Source organism: Liolophura sinensis, chromosome 11 (assembly GCF_032854445.1).
Source record: "Liolophura sinensis isolate JHLJ2023 chromosome 11, CUHK_Ljap_v2, whole genome shotgun sequence".
In the NCBI taxonomy this organism is placed as follows: Eukaryota; Metazoa; Mollusca; class Polyplacophora; order Chitonida; family Chitonidae; genus Liolophura; species Liolophura sinensis.
This window is the reverse complement of record NC_088305.1, coordinates 4,483,244-4,508,931: the sequence shown is the minus strand read 5'-3', so window position 1 is coordinate 4,508,931 and position 25,688 is coordinate 4,483,244. Positions and strand designations below refer to the sequence as shown.

General features: G+C 40.7%; 1 protein-coding gene across 1 annotated transcript in view; it reads left to right on the top strand.

Moving 5' to 3' along the window:
* Window positions 1–942: 942 nt before the first annotated feature.
* LOC135477597 (rho-related GTP-binding protein RhoE-like) overlaps window positions 943–25,688 on the top strand; it is a 37,032-nt gene continuing 12,286 nt past the window's right edge. The window contains exons 1-2 of the mRNA XM_064757761.1: window positions 943–2,345; window positions 20,571–20,661. Of these exons, the coding sequence (XP_064613831.1) occupies window positions 2,223–2,345; window positions 20,571–20,661 (214 nt within the window). The 5' untranslated portion in view covers window positions 943–2,222. The remainder of the gene's footprint in view (window positions 2,346–20,570; window positions 20,662–25,688) is intronic.

Sequence of the window (25,688 nt, the reverse complement as noted above, 5' to 3'; positions counted from 1 at the left end):
ATGTCAGTAGGAACACATTCTAAAGGCTTCAACATGTCACAAAGGCAATTAAACTGGTCAGTTCACCATATGACCCTTCTCTTAGAAGCATTCTCCACGGACGCATATAGGAATGGGGAGACGTGTAACGCGAAGAAAGTTAGCTAAGTCTCGATAGCGGATAACGAAAGTCGTATGCTGTACAATAAAATGTTAACATCTGGAGTACACTGTCATGTGGTTAGATTATCGAATCCATGGCGGACTCTATCCATGTTATTGAAACGTCATTCGACACGATATGGTCTCTAACATAGTTTAGCATAGCCGCTTTAGAATCGTACAGGTAAAAACATTTCAGGACAAAGGTAAAAACATTCCAGAACACTGCTAAAACATTTCAGAACACAGAGAAATTGTAAGAGCATATAAATCATGTGTTTGTGTGTCTGTGTGACGTTGAATTTTTTTCTGCTGGTAAGATGCCAAGTATCTTGTGCGAATTATTTTTAAGGAAGAAGAAAAAAATGTAGTCCGTGTCTCCTTCACATTTCATCTCTGCTAGGTTTCTTTTGTTTTGTTTATATAGTTTTAAACTTCTGCACTTTTGGCAGAGCTACCGTAAGGTGCAACAAAAAACTGTAAGATTTGAGGTATGGGTTAGTCGTTGAAGCGGAACGTCAGTGCAACGCCCCGTCCCGTAGACAGCATTGTGTTATCGCTTTTTATTTCTTTCTTTTCACACAGAGCTATTAAAAAGAGAAGGGTTGTACGAAACAACCCAGTTTGTGACTCCGTATACCTTGCGTCTCGTGATGACATCTGCAATTATACGCCCGTCACCGATTGGCTGCGCTCGTTACTTCGGCTAGTTGACAACCAATGATATCCGCCCGAGAGGTCAGCCGAAACCCGGCTCGTAAGAGGCAGATCATTCATGAGTCGTGCTGGCTGTGTACTCACACAGCCGAGTAAGGGCCGGCTTGTTTGGGTACATTGATTTGGATGAGTGTAATGTAGAGCAGTGTGTTAAGCCAGCAGTCAGACAAGAGAACGCTCTCTATCTCTCTTCTCTGTCAGTTTTACATCTCCGCTGGCCTGCAGCTCGTCCAAAATTAACGGAAGCTTTCTTCCCTCTCAGTGACTACCGAAGAACTGTGTCCGGTCCGGGTCGATAGACATTCCCCGAGGCCTGACGGGCACACCTCCGCCTGTTGAGTTGATGAATGGGGCATTAGGGTGCAGTCAACAGGTTAGTCGGTCGTACAGGGAGTAGACGCACGGGTCTGTCGGGCCGATGCCGCTTTTAGCACAGGGATAGACGGCAAAATCTGAACACTTCATTCGGATCAACGAGAGATTAAGAAGCTTGTCATGGACTTAAGTCAGAGGTTGGTGAAATAGCAGGGCAACTCCACCTGAAATTTGGAACCTGGAGACTAAGCCTGGAAACCCGAATTCGCCTGTATACGCGATATAATATTTACAAGCTGATAAGGTTCCATATTTACCTCGGTTCGGTCCACTTGGCCCTTAGATCAACCAGAAGGTGGGATTAAGGTGAGAGATATAAAAGGGGGCTTTATTTACCCAGACTGGGCACCCCTGTGGAGGTAGCCTCACGGGGAAACTCCGGCAGCCAGCTGTTTTGAACGTCATCTCGAAAGGGAACGTCCGCTATCAGATAGGATAACGGATTTCAACTGAGCGGTATAGTCTGGGCGATAAGCACCTTACCCCTTTACAGCCCGTAGAGAACACATCAGGCAGACGCGAACGCTCAGTTAGGTGTGCACACTTTGCCTGTGTGTGTGTGTTGAAGGAGTGACTGATACGTGATACCGACTCGAGCACCAGCTGGATTTTACCCAAGGTTTTAAGCTCTTGTCTTTGTCTGATTTCGCTGAATCTTTAATCCTCAAGTTAATCGAGTTTGTGAACTTTACCACAGCTGTATAGCCTGGGCAAGGATCGAGGTGCCGACGCCGATTTTTCTTTCGTCGGATTTCGCAGGATTTTTCGCCTATAAATTATTAAAGTGTTGTGATCATCGCTCGATCCTAAAGGAGGATTTTTTTCGTGTGAAATTTGTGTTTTATTTTTACAAGATTTTGATTAGCTCATGTTAATCGAGTTGATGAACTGTGACATATGTGGAGGCGGATATATTAATAAGAACGTAATTGGTGAATGACAGTATAGCCCCTTCGGATTTTGACTCCACACGATTTAACTATAGCAAGATGTACGGAGAGACGACTGATCCCTCCGTGACTTGTGTGCAGACGAAGATCGTCATTGTAGGAGACTGCAACTGTGGCAAAACAACACTCATCAATCGCTATATAAAAGGAGAGTATTTGGAGGTAAGTGTTGACTTAAGTCACGTCTGTTTACCCGCAGCGCCTGGCGTACTCAGTGCACAAAGCTACGGTGGATGATCTCTTGTCAGTGTAGCTCGAGTCACTCTAGCGATGGTTCCCACGGCACAATTTCCACGCACGAGTAGGGTACTCCGAGATAAGTGGACTCCGCTTCACGAACCCAGACTTGGCATTTCTGCTCGAGTGAACCGGTTAAAGAAAAGACCATCCCATTTTGATATCTTTTTAACACAAATCAGACACCTTTATGTACTTCTATAATGCAGCATCGTAGTGCATGACTATAAGCAGTATTACCAAGCGTACTGCTAAATGTCCCCATTCCCTTATAGTTTGTATTCAAATTGCCCAAAATGGTTGAAAAAGGATACAACACTGGATACCTATCATTACCCCGTGGTACAGGGTCTATTCATTGGTGCATTCATTAGCTAACGGAAAGAATTTCTGTGATCGATTTTACTTCACGGCATAAACAATGATGTCATTAGTGATAGTTTATAGACGTAAGTATCGATATCCAAATAGAGAACTGTCCCCAGTCATTTCTACTGGTATAAATGTATCGCTAGATTATCGACCAGAGCTATCATATCATCAGCATGTATATTAGTTTGGAATTGCCTGTAAACATAGGGCTATAGAACTGTGTTTATCGAAGTATTTGTATGGCAAACAGTAACTGATGACTGGGAACACGTCTCTCTACAAACATCAATCAGTGTAAATCTGCTTCTGTTAAGTCTCCAATCAATGAGGGTTGATTTGATGAGCATTGATCAAATCTACCCTAGCTCAGTCTGATGTCTCTATTCGTAGCCTTTACCTAGATGAGAGACATACTAATATTTTCTAACCAGTTAAATATTGGTCTGCGTATACATATATCTCATTACTAAAGTCGCCTTGGATAGCGAGTTGAAACTCGACGGTGCACCATGTTCGCAAACCTCTAATTCTGGTTAAAGCCACGATGGTGGCGGATAGATAAGGTAGTATTATCTTTGTCTTTACATGCATACATAGAATAAAACCCTTTCTGAGTTAAACTGACAGGAAGCCGCTTTTCACCGGCTGCGTGTGACCATTTGTCAACTCACACCGTCGCCGTTTCTTTGGTTTACTCTCTATTCACGCTCTAGTCCGGTTAATTCTTCTCTGCCTATAAATGGCAAACAGACAAAAACTACCCTTCGCACACGACCAAATAAAACAGCCATACGGCAACTTATGGTCTCCATAAGTCGTTCATAAGCCATGTGCGGCTTACCACGATGTACGATCATTTATAGGCTAGTTTAATTATTTATAACCACCTCTAAATAGACTTACTTAATCAAATGTCAGATGAGCCAGATGCCTGTACACCAAATGATAATACGAGTACATGACATGTGTATAGATGATCTCTTTATTGTGGCTGCCCTGGGAATGGAGAGTGATCTATAGGAAATTATTGTCAGGTCATACATATTCTGTGGAATGGCACGTTTCGTGAATTTACCGCATACATAATATCAGGAATCGCCAGTTGACGTTTGCCAATATTTTGGGGATTCCTATGAGAATTCCATAACATAATTTATCGACATCAATGGAATTGTCAACAGAGGTGTAGTTAACTAATGAAAAAGTATCCTTTTGTATGCCATCAATGGAACTGTCAACAGAGGTGTAGTTAGCTAATGAAAAAGTGTCCTTTTGTATGCCGTCTTGCATTTAAGTTCGGCTTTGTTGACTATAAAGAAGAATTGATGTGTATGGTTCAAATTATACAATAAATTGGCATAAGTCACTTTATGCTTGCAGGTGTAATGAGATTCTATCGAGTTTGATAGTAGGGTCCTACTGTGTTGTGAGAATTTCAGTTTAGAATTCATAGCCGTGGCTTTGCACAGCATAATAGTCCCAACTCGAAACTCCCACCTAGAAAATGAAGTAATACTAGATTAAACGTACAATGCATCATAGACATATTTCAGCTTGTAAGTATTTCTGCAGTTGTCAGAAACGCTACCAAAATACCACGGCTTACTCACTTGCACACTGGCACCTGTTCATCGGAAACACTGATCTCCGTCCAATAGAGTCGGACGCACTCTATTAACGCAAGCGTTAATCTCTACTCTCCTGGGTGTACCGAAGTGCCCCGCCCAGCTGGGAGGGTAGTTTGACCCCTGACCGGTCTGTGTAAGGGATACTGTGATAACAGATTAGATAACACCCCCTCCCCCCGCCAACGACCCGAAGTTAGACTCAATTGTTCCTCCTCTACCTATCTACGGTAACGATCAATATACTCGATAAGGCTGACCACAGCACGCTGTGTGCGGATATACACCACTCGCCGCTCTCACGGTCAGATATTGCCCGATTGTGTTACCAATAGGCTCTAAATAGCCTGTTAACGGTAAGAGGCATGTCCAAAATACTGCTTGCAAGTTGTTAAGTGTCGTTCCAAGTCAATAATCGCAAGATCCATTTTACCAAATCAACCTAATGCACGAGTTCCAAGTTCATTATGTAAGAAATATTTGTAAATAATTTTAAGCAGAGCTGACAGCATGTACTGATGAGAAGAGCTGTCAGCGGTTTCCATTTTCAAACTCGGAGTTCGTGAGTTTCCAGCTCGAATAAAGCATCTCTGTCGCCTTTTGATTGCATAGGCTGACAAAGGCATGATGTTGATGTGAAGAAAGGAACGCTTAAACAGCTCCGAGTCCACGATAAGGGTAATTAGATAAAGTTGTTAAACATGTACCAATACAAATACCAGAGTATTTCCCAATGTATAAACATCCATGTTTCTTACATCAATATGTAATAAACTGTCATCAGTTCATGTGCTGACATTTACCTCAGCAACGCATGAACTGTTGAAATTCAAAGCGCGGCTGAGTTACCCATATTTGTATTTGACTTTGACATTATTCAAGCTCTACAACTGTGAAATTTGGTTGGAATTTAAATCTTAGAATATCGACTGTCTTCCATCATCCTTGAACACTAATCATTGCTTCTGTCTTACATGCACGACCTTTACTTACTATGTATAACTATTTCTTAAAGGATACATGAAAAAACAAGGATTTTATTTCTATACGAAATGAAGAAATTATACCCCGGAATTTTTGTTAAAAAGTCTGATTTGGGGGGTATTTTTATATCTGTTAATTACCCGTCTCTATTATGCATATTTTCCGTCAACGGTCGGATTTTTTCGGAAATTACGTCATGGTTGATTTTGCTGGGAACAGAGTGGGCAAGGTGACATGTACACAGGTACTGCGTGACTTCTTCAGGCCAGCTTAGAGCCCCCTCTGAGCCCTTCACCCGTCCCATTCGGCCTGTTTCCAATACCTCCGCCCCCAACAGGGATCATCGTTGACGTCACCGCCACAAGCTACTTAATTTTCGGACTGACCGCTGGGGCCTTAAGAAAACTCAACCTTGAAGCCACTTTACCCCCCAAAGTGAAAGCTGAAAATTTTGTTTGCACTGTTATATGTTATTACACATGATAATCTGCAGATTAAGAACGAAAACCAAAAGTTTCATGTATCCTTTAAATATTATTTGGGAACTCGTCTTTCAGGCTCGTTTGGAAATGGGTTTTCTTTTGGCAACTCGCGTTTTTGGCTCTTTTAGAAATGGGTTTCCTTTTGGGAACTGGTGTTTCAAGCCCATTTCAAAATGGGATTTCTTTTTTTTTTTTCTTGAAGGGAATGGGGGGGGGGGGGGGCGTGCTTCAAGCTCGTTTAGGACTGGATTTATTTGGAATTGTGTTTTCTTTTCTGGGTGTGGAGCAGGGGACTTGGGTTCTAGGCTCATTTGGAAATAGGTTCACATTTGACGATGTTGATAAAATGAACAACAATCAGCACATTGGTTAATAGGCGTGGATGACAGCTAATTGTGTCACCAGGGTGGCCTCCTCGCCCTTTCGCATTGTGTTGCCATTTTGATAATGATATAATAGGATATGTATTCATTAATTACCGATGTCCGTACTAGATACCCCAATATACAGTCTGCACAAAAAGCATTATGTCGCGGGATCTGTACTAGATGATATCTGGTCTGCATTGTTACAAGCTCGACCCGCCTGGGCAGTCACTCAAATCTGGGTACGTAATGAATTATTCATTTCAACTTAACTAGAGTATTCCGGAAAACCTAACTACTTACAAACAATCGAGAAAAAAACGTATTTCCTTGTTCATCGAAGCATGTCGTATTCCGCTAATTTGAATCACCCTGGAGGTATATTGCATTCCACTCTGTTGTTCATCACACATCAGTATATTAATCTTTCTGTTCACCCTATTCACTAAATTATACATATAGATGTCGTTAGCTAATTTTAATCACATAGGATGATGTAGTATACTTTTATAGATTGTGAGGCGTCTTATAATACGTCAAAAGTGGCACTCAGCAGGAAATCACGCTTTAATTGTTTGAGCTGATTTCTTCATAGATACTCAGAGGAAGCTATATGTATGTTCTGCGTTTGTTTTTCGTTACACCTACTCCACAGTCTGTCGCTTGTGTGGACGCTTGCGCAATCCTTTCAACAGTATAGCGTCCAGGCTTATGCATCACATGTTATGTTGGATAGTTCATCGTTTATTCAAGGATGACTGGTTTTCTTTATCCACAAAACTGACTGCCATGACATGTGAAAAATTCTTCAAAATGGCTTTAAACAACAACGATATGCACAAGTAAAAGAATAAATAGAGCAGGCACTTTGTGGATAGACATACATATATAGTTAGGCCAGCTGGCATACGTATATATCTGTATGCAACGGTAATGAAACTTGTTTATGTACGAGCAACTCTTGTTTGCTGCTTTCAAAATCAGATTAATGCACTGACCGAATGGTTTACTGACTGATGGTTTTAGCAGTTACCGATCTGAATTATTTCTCCATGCATTGATCCAATAATTCTTGCAACGAGTTGTGCCGCCATAAGTCTTTATATGCCCAAGCGAGTCTGACTACAAAATGACTGTTCTGACACCATATTGTAGTCAAATCCAAGGCTAAATGTGAGCGATCTTGGGATTGAGATGTCAATTGCCATGGGTCATTGGCTGCGGCTTTAGCTGAACCTTCCAGACACTTGAATGGTCGCCAGGGGGCAGGGAATAACGTCCAGCGCCCCTGGACATGGGGTTTTAACGTACCTAGTGACTTTTATGAGCAGACTGGGTTCGATAAAGTGTGACTGATGTCTGGGCAGATCGACAGGTGATTGGCCATTGACTGCCGATTAGCGGCAGCGAAATGTCAGATTGACCGCCAACGTTGATATCAGCTTGATCTGTGTGGTATAATCGCTATTCTCTTTATGTATATGCCCGCTTGTTTTAACACTTAGCCCACAGTCCACGCTCCCTTCAGACTGGTATTAGTTACAACGTCGACTTTGGAACAGCTGTTATCGGACATGTTGCTCTTCAGCTAGGTCGACATGTCTGACGACTATACTCACGCTGAAAAGCTTACCACACTCCTTAAGCGTAATTTTCGTACATCGTGCATGTTTAATTTTACTAGTTTTACTAGAGAAACCATCACACTTTCAATATTAAACACGTTGTGACGTAAAGATGTAGTGGAACCGACTGAAGATAGATTTTAACTGTTCACATTGTAGCCCATTGGGAAATCCCGAGCGTTTGAATCGTACACCACAGAGTGCGTGAACATTATATAGCATTTTATATTCAGCTCTGCAATTCTGATAAATGTTTTGAATATAAAAGACGAGAGCATAAGTAGTAAAAACTGGAGCAGCGATGAGTGTGATCGTTGGCTAATTCTTACTCAAAATGTTTTATGGTTATTACATTTCATATACAAACACATTGGCCTATTACAAGAGTGCCAAGACTGTACCAGGAGCATGTGTTCCATCCAAAGGAAGTTTTCGCACAACTGCCAACAGTCAAGTGGGTATTAGCCGTTATTGTGCTTGTCCGTCCTGCAACACAAAGTACTTCGTGATCTCAGTATAGTATTATATGTAGCCCTTCACCATCTTTGTTGTGTTAAGAATTTTTTCAGCATGTTGTCCTGAATGCATATCCTTACACAACGTTATCATTTGAACTTTGTCCCTCATTACAAACCATCCCAAAAATTAAACAAAAACACATGTTCCCCGTAAGTGGCGACGTAATAACACTCACTGACTCTGACTGACTTCTTTAGCTAGGGCAATGTTCTACCAGCGGCTGAACTCCATCAGTTGTGTTGTGAAATCGAAAGGAGGATTATCTGGTACGAGACCAAACGCGGTGTTTTGTTTTTTTTTATCTTACGTGCCGGGCATCTTTTTTAGAGCGAAATATTTTGACTTTATAATGAAAATACGGCCTCTCCCTAAAAGTGTCGCAAAAAATAGTCTTTCTTTGAGCCAGTCACCCATTTTCAGCTGTCTATAAAATCAGTCATACTAGCTACCAAAAGTTGTTGACACGTAACAATACTAACTCTACACATTGATATGTTGTACGTCTATATCATTGCAAGGAACACGCATCTCAATACTTTATTCTAATTCACAATGTTAAACTCCATCAGCCTGGTTTCATGTCCAAGAAGCCTCGGATGAAGTCATAATTGTTCAGAAACAAATGGCGTGGTGGGCAAAATGTGTGGAGAGTAATTTGTTTTACAATAGTTGCGCTTAGAACAAACTCCACACAGTAACACAGCTACACTTTTGTCTCAGCGAATAGACTACAGTATTATTTTAACATGATAACCGGATTTCAGATTAGGTAACTAGCGTTGCCGTTCGTCAAAACAAATTAAACTCCGCCCAATATCCAGCATGCCACTGGTTTCTGAATAATTATAACTTCACTCGGGGCAATGAATTCTTTGTGCGGAAACAAGGCGTATTGACTTTAACATTATAAATTCGAAAAACTTCATTTTGTTTTCTGGAATACGTAATTGCAACATATGGATTTGTACAATTTGTGTTGTTACATGTCACTCACTAAAGGCAATTTTGGTTGCTACTATGACAGATTTTACAGCTGAATATAGGAGACAGACTGAAGGAAATACACCATAATCTATACTTCATTTACTTTTCTGAATTCTTTGATGATTTGTGGTGGACGTTCTATGTTCTAAGTCGGTCTTGAGATTGTTGTCCTTCAAAGCACATTGGTATTGACGATTGGTCTACGAATGCCGGGCTCCCGTTGATCGGGGGTATGATAGTTTGCATAGTCCAGTCACGGTGTAACCTTAAACCGACACAAGGGTAAGGAACGAGCGAACTGAAATATAGCTAGAGTAATTTATCAGCCTGTTGGTTAATTACCTAACGTGTGGACAAATTTAACTCTCTCAGCACATCCGGTCTGCTAATGAGCCAATGAAATGACCCATTTATTATCGATAGTGGCCGGTATTTCACTTCCAGTTTCCGCCTTATGCATTCCACATATGGCTAACGAGGGACCATCTGCAAGCATGGCCAATTCATGCTCTATAGTTGTCTGCTTATTTACTACTGACCAGTCCTGTCAACCTAGTTATCCGGTCAATTAGAACACCTCAGCTTATTTTTAGGAACAGAATTCTTCCTGGTTTACGCCTACACGTATGCAATGGAACGTTGTGTAATGGAACTAAACAGGCCTACATCAGAATATCAAGACGTTTAATATTTCTGTGTGAGCACAGTTTATCGAAACGAAATGCAAGATATCATCGTTCGTTATTCAGAAATAAATATCGCTTTGTTGCAAGATTAGGTCAGTCGACCTTGCGTATTAAGCAGCTTCGGTCAAAGCGTAACTGAGATATGTATTTTGAATATCGACGTACTAGCATAGTACACGAGCTGGAAACTGATTTTATTCATTCGCATACTGGTAAAATCAGTCCTACTCACTACCATTCCGTGCGCCTTTCCAACATTACTGGAAACTGTTGTCTGTTTCTCCTGGTGTGAGTCTGTTTTAATTTCGAACTTTGTATACTTTTTTATTTCTTTGGGGAATTTTGTTGAACGATCCTTTGGGGATTGGTTTGTGTGAGTGACCTGGATCGTCCGACGACTAGTAAACGATTATGTTGATATCTATAGGTTCAATGTTATGATTAACTGCATTCTATAACACAATGTCTATCCCATATCTTAGAAGTACCATGGGAATAAACTGCCTTGCGTTATCAGTCTCTCTGGAAGGTTACGTTTCGTCTTAGGGAATGACCTGATGAAGATTTCAAGCCCAGTCGTTTTTTGGGCACAGAGGCTTAATTCGGCTGCTACATAGTCTGAACGAATGTTGACGAACCAGGTCTGTGCTGATGAACAGAAGTACGGCATGTCCATCAATGTATTTGGTCAAGAGATGAGAACATTTACGGCTGAATGACCCATTGAAAAATAAATTACACAGTGAGACTAGTATATAACAGCATGGTGCCAGTCCCACGATATTTGCTGGGTTTACTTTTAAAAAAATGAATACATGAGGTGGCTGAAGTCATTCATGTGGAACGGACCACAAATGTTTACTGCACCCATCTTGAGTACAGTAAGCACCTGTCACTCATGAAGGGACTAGCCCATATGGTTTTTAGGTATATATATATATATATATATATATACGCTGTGTAGAATTAGACATACTATTGTTCTCTTACCTGGCGAGTGATAACTCATTCACAAAACCGTAAAACAGGTTAAGAGGTTCACGATTTATTTTCATCTAGGGATAAGTGTTCTCCATTAGTCCTTTTTTACATCGTCGACTTTATGTCTTCATAAACAGGGACTGAACATAACATTCCATCAAGCTCTTGTACCTATACTTATGTATGTATATCAACAAAACCTGATTTAGACAGTTGACCTGCTGACCCCCTCGAACTTTTCTTAAGGGTATCCAAATTGTATTTTAATTTGATTGTACCTCTTTGGTTGCTAAGAAGCGTTTTCGCCTCTCATAATTACTTAAATACTGCTTTTTCTAGCCAACAACTCATTTGATTATTAAATCAAATGATTAAGTATATAGCTGTACCGGAGAGAAGACTTGGTACAGACAACTTCTGGTGACACCCGCTCAGAGTTTCATTCAATTCTATTGAACAGGTCAACGCTTGAATTATTGAGATTTTTAATATGGTGTAAATTTATAACCTGAATTATGGGTCTTACCAGCTGATATTTTTTGTTCTTTTTCTTTCTTGCCTGTGGTCTTGAAGGATGTACAAATATCCCTGTCAAGTATTCATGGTGTTTTGAATAGTGTGACAAACTTTTATTTCCAACATTCATGGTCACTTGTGCACGGCATATGTTCCTCTTGCATCGTGCAATGCTTTATATTAAGAGTTTAGGCACGCTTGAAATAAAGGTAGTACCGGAGAAGACAGGTATACCCGCCATGTAAAGGATTTTGTTGGTCAGTTCGAATTTCCACATTTTGCTCACGGAAGCCAGTGTGGCAGTTTGTTAACGCAATCCACATCTGAGCGAGATTCCAACGTTCTGTGTAAACGGAAAGGTGGGATTTGTCAGCAGGCCGTGTTTTGAAAATGTGTCGAGTTTTTCCTAAAAACAAGACATTCCAACTTCACAAGCAATATCCACTTATGAATACCACTTCACTGTTATAGTTACTGTGGACTATTTCTGTGCCGGTATAGGTGTGCGCTTCCGTTTACCTGTTACCATATTCAGCCGTGCAGTTGTGCAATCATGCAGCTGGTCGGTGCATGGGGATTCCTGCACGTTGTCTTTGCGAAAACTGCTTTGGGAATTCCAGGTCTGTCGGGACTGGGTTCATAAACCGGTGCCCTGTACGACACAGAAACACTGGACCATCCGCAAACATGTGTAAAAATAACCAGCGTGGGGCGTGTGAAAAGACAGCTCATCTCCTCTTTCTCAAGGGGTTGTTTTCAGGGTGAAACTGATGGGCTCTTTCTCTCTGATGATCATTGTTCTTAATCACAGAATGACAAGCGTGGTGATAAAACAACTAGTCTCAATACACGCGTGGAGATGGATGGAAGGTCAGAGAAAACATTTGTGGAAAATATACAACGTTCACGGGTGGCTCCTAGTCCCCGCTTTTCTAATGCGCAAGGCAACTGACTTCAGATAGCCTGCCAGTAATTAACTACCCGTCTGAGGAATGACAGGGAATAAGGAAAGAGTAGCCGGGTATTCCTGGTCACGCCTCGGATACTGCCAGATCCAGAGATAGAGCAACGGACGGGTCCGTGGCTGGGCATTAAAAGATGCACAGATCGGACAAAAGTACAATCACGGGTTCTTAACAAGCAAGTGAACTTGTATCCTAGAGAAATCTTTGAGCGTTTCATTTTGTTCAATATACAATTTGTACCACGAAGTGTCAGTTTGAAGTTTGAGCTGGATTTCTTACCTAAACCAGAATAAGTGCTCAAAGTTACATAATTTATTTATTAATTTATTTGATTGGAGTTTTACACCACACTCAAAAATATTGCAGCCACCATTATGGTTTAAGGAAAGCACGATCACCTGTAGGTTGTTGACAGACCTTGCCACGTATACGACAGGAGAGGAAGCCGGAATGATCTGGACTTTGAATTGCGTTGATGATCTCCTGGATCATTGCTCTACGCTAGCTGGTATTCGAATTTCTGTTTCGACGCATAGATTCATGTTGTTCAGTATGGGCCTGTTAACATAAGAATTAAACCTGAATACGTTTGCAGATGCACACACGTGTTCTGCTGATGTAAGTATTGTGTTTGTCTCGGGCGGTTCTGATCACAGCCAGTGAGTCAGACAAACACATATACTTGAGCACGACACCCCAGACAGTCACAGAGTGCTGTGTTAGAATTACAGGTCTGTAGTGTTTAAATTGTAACCCCCACCCGATACTTCACATTGGGGTCTCGTGTCTTTGTCGCGTTAATATTTTTCAAAGACTATCGTCTTTCACTTTAAGCTCCTTTTCATGGCGTTCTATTGACGCCCCACGCTTTTAGCGGTAGATGTAAAGCACTCCTTTGAGTACCACGTAGTCAATGTCCTAAGAATGTGATGTCTAAATTCACGGCCCATTCATAAAAAAAATATAACAGGCTAGCGATCGTGTTCCTGAGATTGCATCGCCCTGGGTAGACTATGTGGGGCGTTGAATTACCAGGAAGCATGGACGATACCTTCGGCAAAACTCGGTTATTTTCGTATCGATGTCCGTATCTGGTGATTCCCCAAAGAGCTCTATCTTACGTAGCTTTATCATATATACCCGTACAGATGGATCTGATTTTCCTGTCTCGTTTCTATGGAGATAACGAGCATGTGCCGTCAAAGCATGCCTTTCAATCACTCTAAGGGTATACTTCGGGCCAACACGTGTCTTCTCGGCTAATTTCGTTCACCCTCGAATCGGTGATATCTGGTGACGTGGAACAAAGGCAATCTTTGGAGCCATCCTCTGCCCTCTATATGACTATCGCTTGGTTTGTATGTAAATGGCCTGTGGCCTGTAAACGAGGTTGTCTACATGTGTGCTGCTGGGTAAGGCAAATCCGCACATATATCGAAGCCTCCCTGAGGCATTCTCAACTATCTGCATCTGCGTTCAGAGTTGAATTCAGCTGTCGAATAATTATTTTGATTCGTTTATATATTACCATGCTAGAAACGTTTAGGTTTAAAGTGTTGGTTACAAAGTGCCGAAAGTATCACTTTTTCTGCAGTTGGTACATAATGAGCTAACGCTATGTTGCTGTGTACTGAATACCAGGGCCAGCCAATCGCGTGACACACACCATACGCCTAAGGCGTAATGTTAGAAGCAATAGTTTAAACGTGCATGACTGTACCTTTAAGTATTGTAATGAAATATTGTTGCACAAAAAGTATAACATTGCAAATACATGAACATAAAATAGTATCGGTATGGAACACACATTAGTAGTCAGCCTTCAGTTGTAGATTGGAGTCCATGCAAAAAATATTTCAAGGAATGCAAGGTGTGCCCTATAACTAGACCACCCATCAGTCGGTTGATATCGTCTTCCATATATTTTTTTTTTGACGCATAAAGCAATTAATTGTTCAATTAACATTATCATTTCTCTTATCACTCACCTTGCCGGATGTCACTTCATACATGGACCTATGAGGCTTAAAGAAGACACAAAGTGCCATCAATTTCCTCTCGGCCGCTGATATCAGTGTTTCATTTCTCGTAAAAACACGTGACACGTTATCAGAACTTCAGAGTAACGTGTTTTGATTCATTTAGAAAAGATTGTATCTGACTACGCATGCGCGTCATCAAAGTGGCGATATCTGGAAGCCGACCAGTGCCGTCTATCTTGATTTAATTTAGTTAAAACCGAAGAGAGTTCCTCACTTTGACAGGAGACCGATATGATTTGACAACTTCACAGTTCCCGCTCGACAATCTCTGTTCACAAGTGTTTATTTTACTTGTCATAGGTTATCCTGAATTACTGTCCTTGAACTCTATTCTGATGAACAGGGGGCACTGTCACCTGCCGGAACTAACAGTCTATTTCACGGCCAAACGATTGTAGTTACACGGGTGCTAGACTCCACATAATTCCCATATAGCAACCCAAGTGGAGTCTCAGGCTCATCATTTAGGGTTCAACGCTTTCGGCTCTATCGCCTAACTCAGACCATCCATAACGTAAAGGTCTGGCAGCCACCGGTATGTCTAATACAAGCAAAAACATTCCATGGATAGGATCGGCTGAAACCACAGCATATGGAACATTTATATATCGTGCTATACATTTTCATATTATAAATCGCTCCAGATGACTTCTTGTTTCCTTGAAAAAAAGCATGTACGGAAAAATAAGATTTCTGACCTCCTTTATGAAGAAAAATGGTACATTTAAGTGCAGGTTCAGGTACACGTGCACTGACTGCGCTTGAATATCGGGGCATGAAACATCGCTTTCAGCGCGTGCGTATTATGGTTCTGGGTCTACATTTGTAGAGATGAAGCATACGCATGTGCAGAAACGTTTTGAACAAAACGAGCGATTACGCTAAACCCATGACATGCATGGTCCTTGGTACACACAGTTTCCGCTGTTAACTGTCAAAAGTATAAAAAAAATGGAAAAAGTCATCGTGCAAAACTGTTTCCTTATCGATACGTTTTTGATTTGTGATGTAACAGCACAACTATGGTGAATTTAATGCGGAACTAAAGCCACTTAATGCTTATCTTGTAATTCACCTCAAAACGTTTACTCACTGTTTTTACGTTTTATTTGGTGTAAGCGCCCGGTTCAGTTTTATTGGTGCTTCTATCACTCCCGTTTAGGACTTTTGCGTTTTGGACTTTGGCGTAAACACTTAGCCAAATGAAAAATGAAACAACGAAACTGTAATTTGCAGCCAACAGAGTTATTTGAAGAGGACACATTCGTACACAGGGTGAGATTTAGTTTCGAATCGCCCAAACTTATTTTGGAAATTCAAAACGCTTGAACAAATGGCAAGTGGTATTATTGGGGACGAACGCTCAGGAACGGATGTTTACTTTTCATAATGGGAAATAATGGAATATGCTATGGCTTTTTTTGCCGATTCTCATTTCATCACGGCTAGAAATAGATCGCAGACAATATGTACTGTAGTCTGACCTCACGGTGAACATAAAATATGGAGACAAGTCAAGTGGTATACTCTAGTAATCCTCTTATGTCACCCATAACTTGGCCAGTTATTGTTGGCATTCTCCTTCACATATCCGCCCCAGGGTCTGACATTTTCCGTTTTGCCTGCCATCGTGGTCCGCTCAGATTTCCTGTTGAAGGGCAAATAGTTCGAGCACATGTTTTCTCCATAGGCATACGGACGTAGCCCTCGCGTGTGTCATACAGTTATAGGACAACATGCCTGAGATATTACTAAACAGCGATATACTTCGTTTGTCTATACACAAGGACGACGATAACTGTCGTCAAAATGGCGCCTTTGCTGACCATGTTTTGTAAATTGCTGCCTATCTCGAACGATACGCCAAGCCAGCGCAATTGGCTGGGAAAGATAAGCTCTATTAACCATCCAGTTATTACCTAATGACTCGTGCCCTTCACCAGCTGTTGACCATTTCGCACTTAGCACTCTCGCGCTATAGGTTTAAGCCTCCTTCTTTTGGGCACAATTTTTTTTTCATTTATGCCATAATGCAGTTGTCGACAGTCGCGATATAAGGAGCGGTTATTGATGACCCAATAGACTGCCTTCCATGCTTTTTCCCATTTGTCGGAGTAGGGTTACTCAAACCCACAATAGAAAAACCGAAAGCCTGCTGTGTTTTGGTGATGAACAAGTACGGTCGTATTATACATGAATAGGAGAGCAGTCTTCGTGTTAAAAATAGTGCCCACTTATATGTGCTAAACATGGTATTTTGAGTGACAGTATATTAATATGATGTTAAACTACAATTAACAACATTTGTAAATAAATAGATTCATAAAATAGTGATTTAGAGAAATGTCGCTTATGATGGTAAATTATGACTCATAGACTATGCCTTGATTTCTAATCTGTAAACAAGATTGCGTTTGACCTGGAAACAATGACATCGTACGTGATTTTTGTCAAGAAACTTGTTGCATTCATTTCCTATGCTAAAATATCTTGATCAATGTGAAAAAATATGAACAACAAGAATATTGTGAACGATACTGACATTGGAAATTCTGTATTTAGCTCACGTGATTATGAGATAATAAAAATATGATGGTGAGCGTCATTAAGAAATTCTTTCGCATAAAACTGAATGTGGAACGATTCTTTGTGTTTTTGTTTTACAAGCAAGATAAGAAGCTTAGAAGCCATTTTCAAGCATTGTAAAATTTAATTTTTATTGTATAGAATATTGACTTCGGTTTTTCTCTCCGGAAAATAATATCTCGCGTGGGGAAAATCATATTTTCTCATAAGGGAAGACAACGAAGATGCCAGTCTCGCTGCTAAAAAGGCTTGACGGAATAAAGGAAGATGAGAATAAAACAGAGATCACGAAACTAATGGCCCCCGATTTGAGGCTCAGTTATCACGCTATCTCTCCCTCTATCAGTGCACGATACAGAACGCTATCTGCTGATCATTTCCTCTCCTAACAACAGCAGCAACGGGGCCCCTTTGCATTGTTTTAATGTGATTGTATGTCAAATATGACGGCAACACAGCATTTTCAGTAATTCTAGACCAGTGAGGTGTAATATATTGCAATTAACATCGCTGCATTTTTTTAGTTAATTCTGCTTAAGCCATTGGGCTAGGGGGCTTGCTCCTATTTATGCATTTGCATGAACAGTATAAAACCCTGACTGAGGTAAACTGACAAGAGACCGTATTTCAACGGTTACCTGTGACCAGTTGTCAGCTATACAGACGTGAACATCTGTAACTTCGCAGGGCGTTGTTCAACACTATTGACTTCCAGATAAGTGAGATATTCCAAGTCTTACACCAATTCTTTCTCCACAGACAAATTGCTACAGGAAACTGTAAATTCTTTCGATTAACTGTTTATTTCGGTACAAAAAGCCTTAGTGAAGGCAACACCCGCACATCTGTTAACGGCGTGTGCTGCTGGTTAGCTTAGGGCTATATCCAGCTAGCCAGCTGGTTAAAATCAAGAGAGGGACGAAGGCCGGATACGGACGCTCCGATTATTTTCTCTGCGCTCACTCCGTTGCTGTGTTTGCAAAGTAATCGTGTTATTTTAAACACAAATGCTCTGGATACTCAATTCCCCGAAGAAATATTTAGCGTATACCTGTGTTCGGCGAGAGACTAGAACATAAACAGAATGATGGTCCGCAGGCATTATGATTGTTTTCATAAGTTAATCATGATAATGGATACCCTTTAGAGACTGGTGAAATGCAGAGTGGGAGGAATCTACTGAGCTTGGTAAAGACTAAATCACGGACGGGTTTGTCCGAGATTAAAAGCGAATGAGCATGTTCAATAGTGTTGTTTTACGGATGCCTCTGAATTAGCCGTATAGATACAAAACGGGTTAAATCCGTTCGATCAGTGATTAAACCGAATCCACCCTTTGATAGTTTCGGATTTGACTAGATTAATCTGCTACAATGCATGCTGTCATTAATTTTAATCAATCATTTGTGTGGGTTGGTTGTAATGATGAATGTATTTGACGATGGCTAATGCTTCATTTGCTTTACGGTCATTCGTTTCGAAATAAAATTGATAGGCTGAAAATGTAATATAAAATCAGTTGATTATCGCAGGTGGCAAATGGGACAGCCAATTATCAAGGTTTTATTTGTTCTCGACGTCAGACCAGTTAGAACCATAGATTGCCTCAGGACATGCGCCTATTTTCACAGCCTGACTAAATGCATAAGACAGTCACGTATATGAACAGCTTGGCAATTTCTTGGCAACCTGCAAAGCGCACGGCGTCGCAATAGAGTTGTTTAGAACTGAGAGACGCGCTAAATGTTATAGCCAGCAAACTGACGTCTATGCCTTTAGAACACTCATATTCGTGGCCAATGAGAAGTTGTTGATATTTACCACTCATCTTATTCTCCCGCTAAAAACAGACCCTGTTACAGGTGTGAACTACTTGCCGAAAGTGCGTCGAACTTCTGGGGGGAATCGTTGGATTTAAATCAGCCACGGTGTGTTATGTAGGAACTGTATTGCTTGTTTTATTAGAAATGTCAATCCTTGTCAGATATATTTAGACAGAACTGAGATTTACGACAAAAAATTGCTTATGAATACTACCGTGCTGACGTTAATGTTGAAAAGGGTTTTGAGTCCTTGTAATTAGCTATCTTTTTTCATCTTCTGTGTTCTTGGACACCGCCCAAGTTCCGTGCTCATAATTTGCACGCAGTTTGAAAAAACCGTGGCCATTTCTACTTTCGTTAGATTGTACAATGGATTTGTCTAAAAGAACTTACGCTGAAGTGTCGATTAACTGGAAAGGCTGGGTCTAAAAGTGCAATTGTCGAACTCTGGGATACTGGTCTTAGTACTTTGGTCATCAATTAAGACATTGAAGTGTCTACCGTTGGTGTGCTGTAAACACACTGGCCGCTCGGTGCACTAGAAAGAGAGGATCTTATACCCTTGACTGTGGTAAAAACATTACTCGTGTTTGTATGTTAGGCAAACGCATTCTTAATGGTACATCCGCTAAAGTGCGTTATTACACAAATGAGAAAAAATGTTCCCAAAAATACTCCGGGTATACTAAGTGAATTTGGGGCAGGTATCCGAACTTAAACTTGGCAGTCGTAGAACATGTACTTTCTTTGGTGCCGCTAAGCGTATAGGGATAGGACACATGTCGACCAGTCTGTTCTGAGTGAGCTACCTCGGAATTTACGTCAGGCATTTCCGGTTATGACATGTCTCACTGTCTCAGTTAATACAGCACCGGGACAGTCCATGCATGTTATACTGAAATTCTATTGACAGTGACATAAATCTTCAAGATTACAAATAAACGCACGCTTAACTCTCCCACCAACGGAAAACGATATAATAGGCATCTACATATATGTATGTACGCTTGGCGTTTTACGCCGTACTTAACAATCATATCATATGACGACAAGAAGTCATTAGGTTTGTGTGTATATATACTGTGTGCTTTTGTGGAAGGGCGAGTCCATCCTGCGAACGCCATTGAAGTGTCTTGCCGAAGACAGCAGATGTGACACTCCATCAGTTCAAATCCATCTAATGCTGGCTTCCTCTCCGGCCATGGGAAGGCAATCCAGCAACTTGTGGGTGATCGTTGGTTTCCCTCAGGCTTTGCCTAGTTTCCTCCCACCATAATGCTGGCCGCGGTCGTATAAGTGAAATACTCTTTAGTACGGTGTAAAACACCAATCAAATAAATAATTAAATCAAATGACATTCAACCCCTAATAACATTATACTCACACCTGACCTTGCTCTAACCTCTCAGTGCTGAACGACTAGCGAGACAGCAACAAGTGCCATTTTTAAAAAGTTTGGTAATTGATACCCTGATCACGTTTCTGTGACCCAAGTTATATAAGTGTAGCGATTTTAGGTAGTGCGTAAAACGTCATGCCGCAGAAATGAAAAGATGTTGAGAATAACGAACCCTTGCATTTTTCTCTACTTCCAGAAATACACGCCGACTGGCTTTGACACGTATACGGGCACATACAAAGTCTCCAGCACATACAGAATAAAGATGTCTATATGGGACACGTCAGGTGAGACTGGTAATGATGGGCATGCGCTTTACGATTGTGTGTACCCTGTGTGTTTTCTTACAGGAGAAAGCGTAAGTGTTAATATATAATTCGTTACGTAACACTGAAGATACATGGTGCCAAACAACTACTTAAAAACTACACTCGCAATGAAACATTGAAAGTTCTTGTCTGTCTGCAATTGTTAGAAGTTCGTATATATCTAGCTGACTGTGTCCTATGTACCGCTAAAAAGAATAAAAATGCAAGTCGTTCTATAGGTGTGGTTTTATATCATCACGTGATCATGAGAGCCAGTCCCCAATACCTGAAGACACCGCCATGATGTGGCCGACATATAGTGCTGAAAACGCGGTCAAGCCCCGCACAATGCCAGAACGCAACTATGAATCAATGCTAACAGTGATGTTTATCAACTTAGAGCAAAAAGAGTTCATTTAGTGCCTTCTGCACGTTCAAAGACATTTAGATTAGCACACGGCTGGCGGAGTATGACTGTTACGTGTGACCTCTAAGAGTAACATCTGAATGCAATAGTTCTGGCAGAAATGTGCCCTTATATTTAACGGGCTATACCTAGACTGAATGCCTGAATAATATCATTCGGATTCTTTAAAAGTCCGTTTGCTCGCCTCGTGGGATTCTTTCTTGTATTTGAATGCGAGTCAGTGAATACACGTATTCTAATTTCGCTTTTGTTTTCTGGCCTTTACTCTATGCCTAACGTCACAGAGCTGACAGTCGGCATGTAAGTTCATTATTGTGAATTTGTTCTAAACACCAATCAGGCAGATGTGATGATGAAACTTCCTCGAATGAAGGAATTTGCGCTTAGCTTTGTTGTGTTGTTCATGTCCACCTTTTCGACATAAAAACTAAACTATCCATTAAAATTAGTCGTATAAAATCGTATACAAAGGTAGTAAATTGTATACGTTTCTGTATTTGGACTGAAAAATTCCTTGGGTTGTTGGTACATGCAATGAATGATTATCTAGACAAGGATCGTATGTAGATTATACAGACCACCTTCGAAATGTATACCTTATTGAAAGTATACCATTTTACCAAGAAGCGGACAAATTAAAATGCATTTGAACAGTTTATTGTATGGTGGCCTTTTCTGACCACATTGGGACCAGTGACATCTCATAAGGTTTTTGCTACTTAACACACATTAGACTGCTACATTTCATCATTCAAAATGCATAGCCTATACATGCAGATGTACGAATGCATTCGCTGATTTGATTGTGGAACGAATTATTTCGGGCAAAAGTAGATGTAATAGTCATTGATACCTTCTGGGTCACAACAGACCATCATAGAATCTGATCTATTAGCACCATTTTGTTTGGCGGGAAAAATTCTAAATAAATTCAATTATTTTCCTGGATAGTTTTTAATGGTCTTCCATCTGACATATATTTCACTTTAGTGTTGTCTTTTCCTTTAATTTTTCTGGGCTGAATAACCTGACAACGTCCGATACCTATTTTGGCTGTAACTTTACGTTGTTCCTTACGCCTTACATGGCTGCGCATAATTGCTTCGTATACAAAGGTATTGAATTGTATACTTTTATGTATTTGGACTGAAAAATTCCTTGGGTTGGTACATGCAATGAATGATTATCTAGACGAGGATTGTAAGTAGATTATACAGACCACCTTCGAAATGTATACCTTATTGAAAGTATATCATTTTACCAAGAAGCGGACAAATTAGGCATTTTAATGACAGGAAAACCCAGTGAACTTGACATTAACACTGCGTGTTTTCTTTTTGAGGTTTGTTCGGACAGAGGCTCTGTGTTTTAAGCCAACTAGGGAGCAAGATAGTCATCTGTAGTGTGTATACACGTTTTACTTAGTGCCATTTTCCAGCTAAAACGGTTATATACCAGACAAACAGATGGGACGGACGTACGTTTTACGCGCACTTTACGGACTATAATGCTTTCTTATGCACACTAAGCTTCTTAAGTCTTCCTGTTTATGGCCAGTGAGTTTGCTTTAGGGATTTCCCTTGCGGCTGGCTTCAGTCGATCATGCGCTGGACAGTTCTTCCACTCATAGTTTATAAAGAAGCTAAGAGCGCTATTACCACGGAATCTAGAGCGACGTGAATCTTAGCTGTTGGAAATGCCGTCTTTACGAAGCCTTAGGGAGTTTAAGATCCAGCGGAATGTTACATCAGCTGGATCTTCTGCTTAATTTATGACGAGGAACGCAAAACATGAAAGTGATCGATAATAGAGAAGCCCGAGCATCGTTACGTTGTCCTGCCATAAGGGCATTGGCGTTTCGGCTTTATGTTACAGCCCGCGGAAATAGTCTTTGATTATTCTGCCCGGATTTTTTCCGCCACAAAATAATTTATAACGGCATTTATGTTTGAAATGCTGTCTCAGCCATGCCATTTGCCCCATACCTCCCGTGTCATTCAATATGAGTTTTTTGTGTGGTATAAGTTTATATGTCCAGCTCAGAGGGCTAAGTGTCCTTCTGCATATTAAGCGAGCGGTTACTATATCACCGTATAGGACAAACAGAACATAGTTCTAACCCCTAAATTGTGTATTTTCCCGCTTTAATGCGTCATGCAAAGAATAAAAGACTTATAACATCTGGTCAAGATGTTCGGTAACTTTAAAACTTTTTTGACACCCTGCACATCCATATGTTGTCCTCCCTGACATAATTTTAACTTTAAAGTGTATACGCATAGAAGTTTACCGTTAAAGGCCGTAATTAAAGCTTCCACCTTGTATGTACGAAGGCGTCAAAACTAACACTCGTATACCAGCCACCAACCAATATGGACAAATTTCCCAAATTAACGTGCAACACAAACTACTAAAAAATAAAAAAGTGAGGAATTAGGACGGATTCACGCGCGGAGAAGCAGTAAATAGCTGTCCATTACCACGGAAGGACGCAAGAAATGTTCTAGGCGATTTAACTAAATCAGCATCCAAAAATGTACCATGCTATAGATGTTAAGGGACGTTGATTTGCGTCCAGTGAACCGTGACAGCTTGGTGCAATGTCCTAGTGTCACACTGATTTTGCAAAAATCAAAACGTGACAAACGTGACAGTTATGACCTGCGGCCAACCGGGTTAATAGGACAGCAATGAGACTTAAAGGCTGTTTCAAGACCCTTCAAGACTGAAGAAATCTTTGCAGAAACTATAAGCCTTGATACAATATAATCTTCACGTCAATGTGAGAAAAATCACGTTTCCCTGCGTTTTTTCTGTAAGTAGCGTTTTTAAAATTTTATGTCAAAGTATTCGTTGACTTGGGGTTTTTTAAGCTATTGAGGATGTGGGGAAATGACGATCATATCTCATAACCTTTTTTCACCTTTCGCCCTTGTCACTTCGCTCTATGTTTTCAAGATGGAATAGCAAAGAGAACTGAGGACTACAATCTGCTTTATATGCCATGGTGAATGGGGAATTTCACCCACCGAAATAGTCTGCTGATCCTACGTGTTTGTATAAATTAAAACCTATTTTCTAGTTTAAGTCACTGAGCAGAATTGAAAACATAATGCACACCACTGGACTGAATGGGCTATAGCTAATACCAGGCACTTGGTTGCGTATTCGTGAAGTTTGAGGAGCCCTTGAATGCATTGCATATATACAGATATCAACAACAACTGACGACGCCTGCCAATTGTGTAGGCTGAAGCTGTCTTTACAATCTGTGCGCATCGTTGTTATTCTTTACAGATCAGCGTATAGCAGTTGGAAAACAAACTGAAATAAATTTATGAATATGCTGCGCATAGCAGACATGTGGATCGCCACGTTCGATATATGACCCAGTTGCAATCAAAGCTGAAGTGATATACATATTTTGATTATCGACAACTTAAACTGGCATAGTACAACACTTGGATACTGATTTCAATCATCCGGCTAGAACATTCCTTGCGTATTTCCAGCTTCATTGAAAGCTGTTGCCTGCTTATTTTTTGTATGCATGAAATTCATACTCTGTTCTTTTTTTCTTTTTTTTTGTTATATGGTAGTTTGTGTTAAACGTCGTTTTGGGAATAAGCCTTGCAATTGTTGAGAAGGAACTCCCATTTTGGTTGACGGCTGGAATATGTCTGTTCTGATTCCTAAATTCCGAAAGGAATCTGTGTAATGAGACAGATTTCTGGGTGAAGCCTAAACGTGGTCTACAGCTGTAGTTTACTGTAGATATGGATAAACCGTGTCCTGAATTCCACCGAGCATACAGTGTATATGCTGTTATGTAACCACGGAGCGCTAGATGACTGTGCTGTACAACTGCATCATCCCTGAGAGAGTAGGGCTGTAGGGAGACTGCATGGGCTAAGCCGGCGTGGGTTGAATGACACAGGGCCCGATTTAATCTGACATATCGTAAATACCACCATGTTATTTGAAAGCCGCTCTCATTTGGTATCGATTCCTTGGGGTAATGGATAGGTTTGTAAGAAGAGTAATTCACCGCCCAGAGTGCTTTCGGCTGTTGCCGGCCTCTGCTCTAATTTATAATCAGAATTCATTTTTTGGGGTACGTTTTATTACATTATACTTAAAGCGTTTTAAATGATTTCTGGATGTACAGTAAGAGCTATTTATACTTCGCTCGCGAGAGTGTAAAGGGATTTGATTCTGCAAGGATATTTACAAAGCCTTAATAGCTATGTCAGGAACTCATAGCCAAAGTTTTCCCCAGAGTGGCGAACGTTGTTGGTGCAAACTCCCACATGTGCTAGGCGTGTGTAAAGTCAAGGGCTTATAGCTGTAAATTCTGGCATTTCACCACACGTGCTTGACATGTTTAATTCAAATTATCACAAATTATCGGATAGATATACATCAGTTCAGGGGAACAGTTTTGTGGTGTATTTAATTTAGTGTGTTCAGAACATAGTGCATAATGAAGTGTATGTTAAATGCCAAAGTAATTGTAAACAGGAAATCGCCTTTATGATCTAAATGTGCATGTGGTTTGAATGTCTTAGTTAAGTAGCTG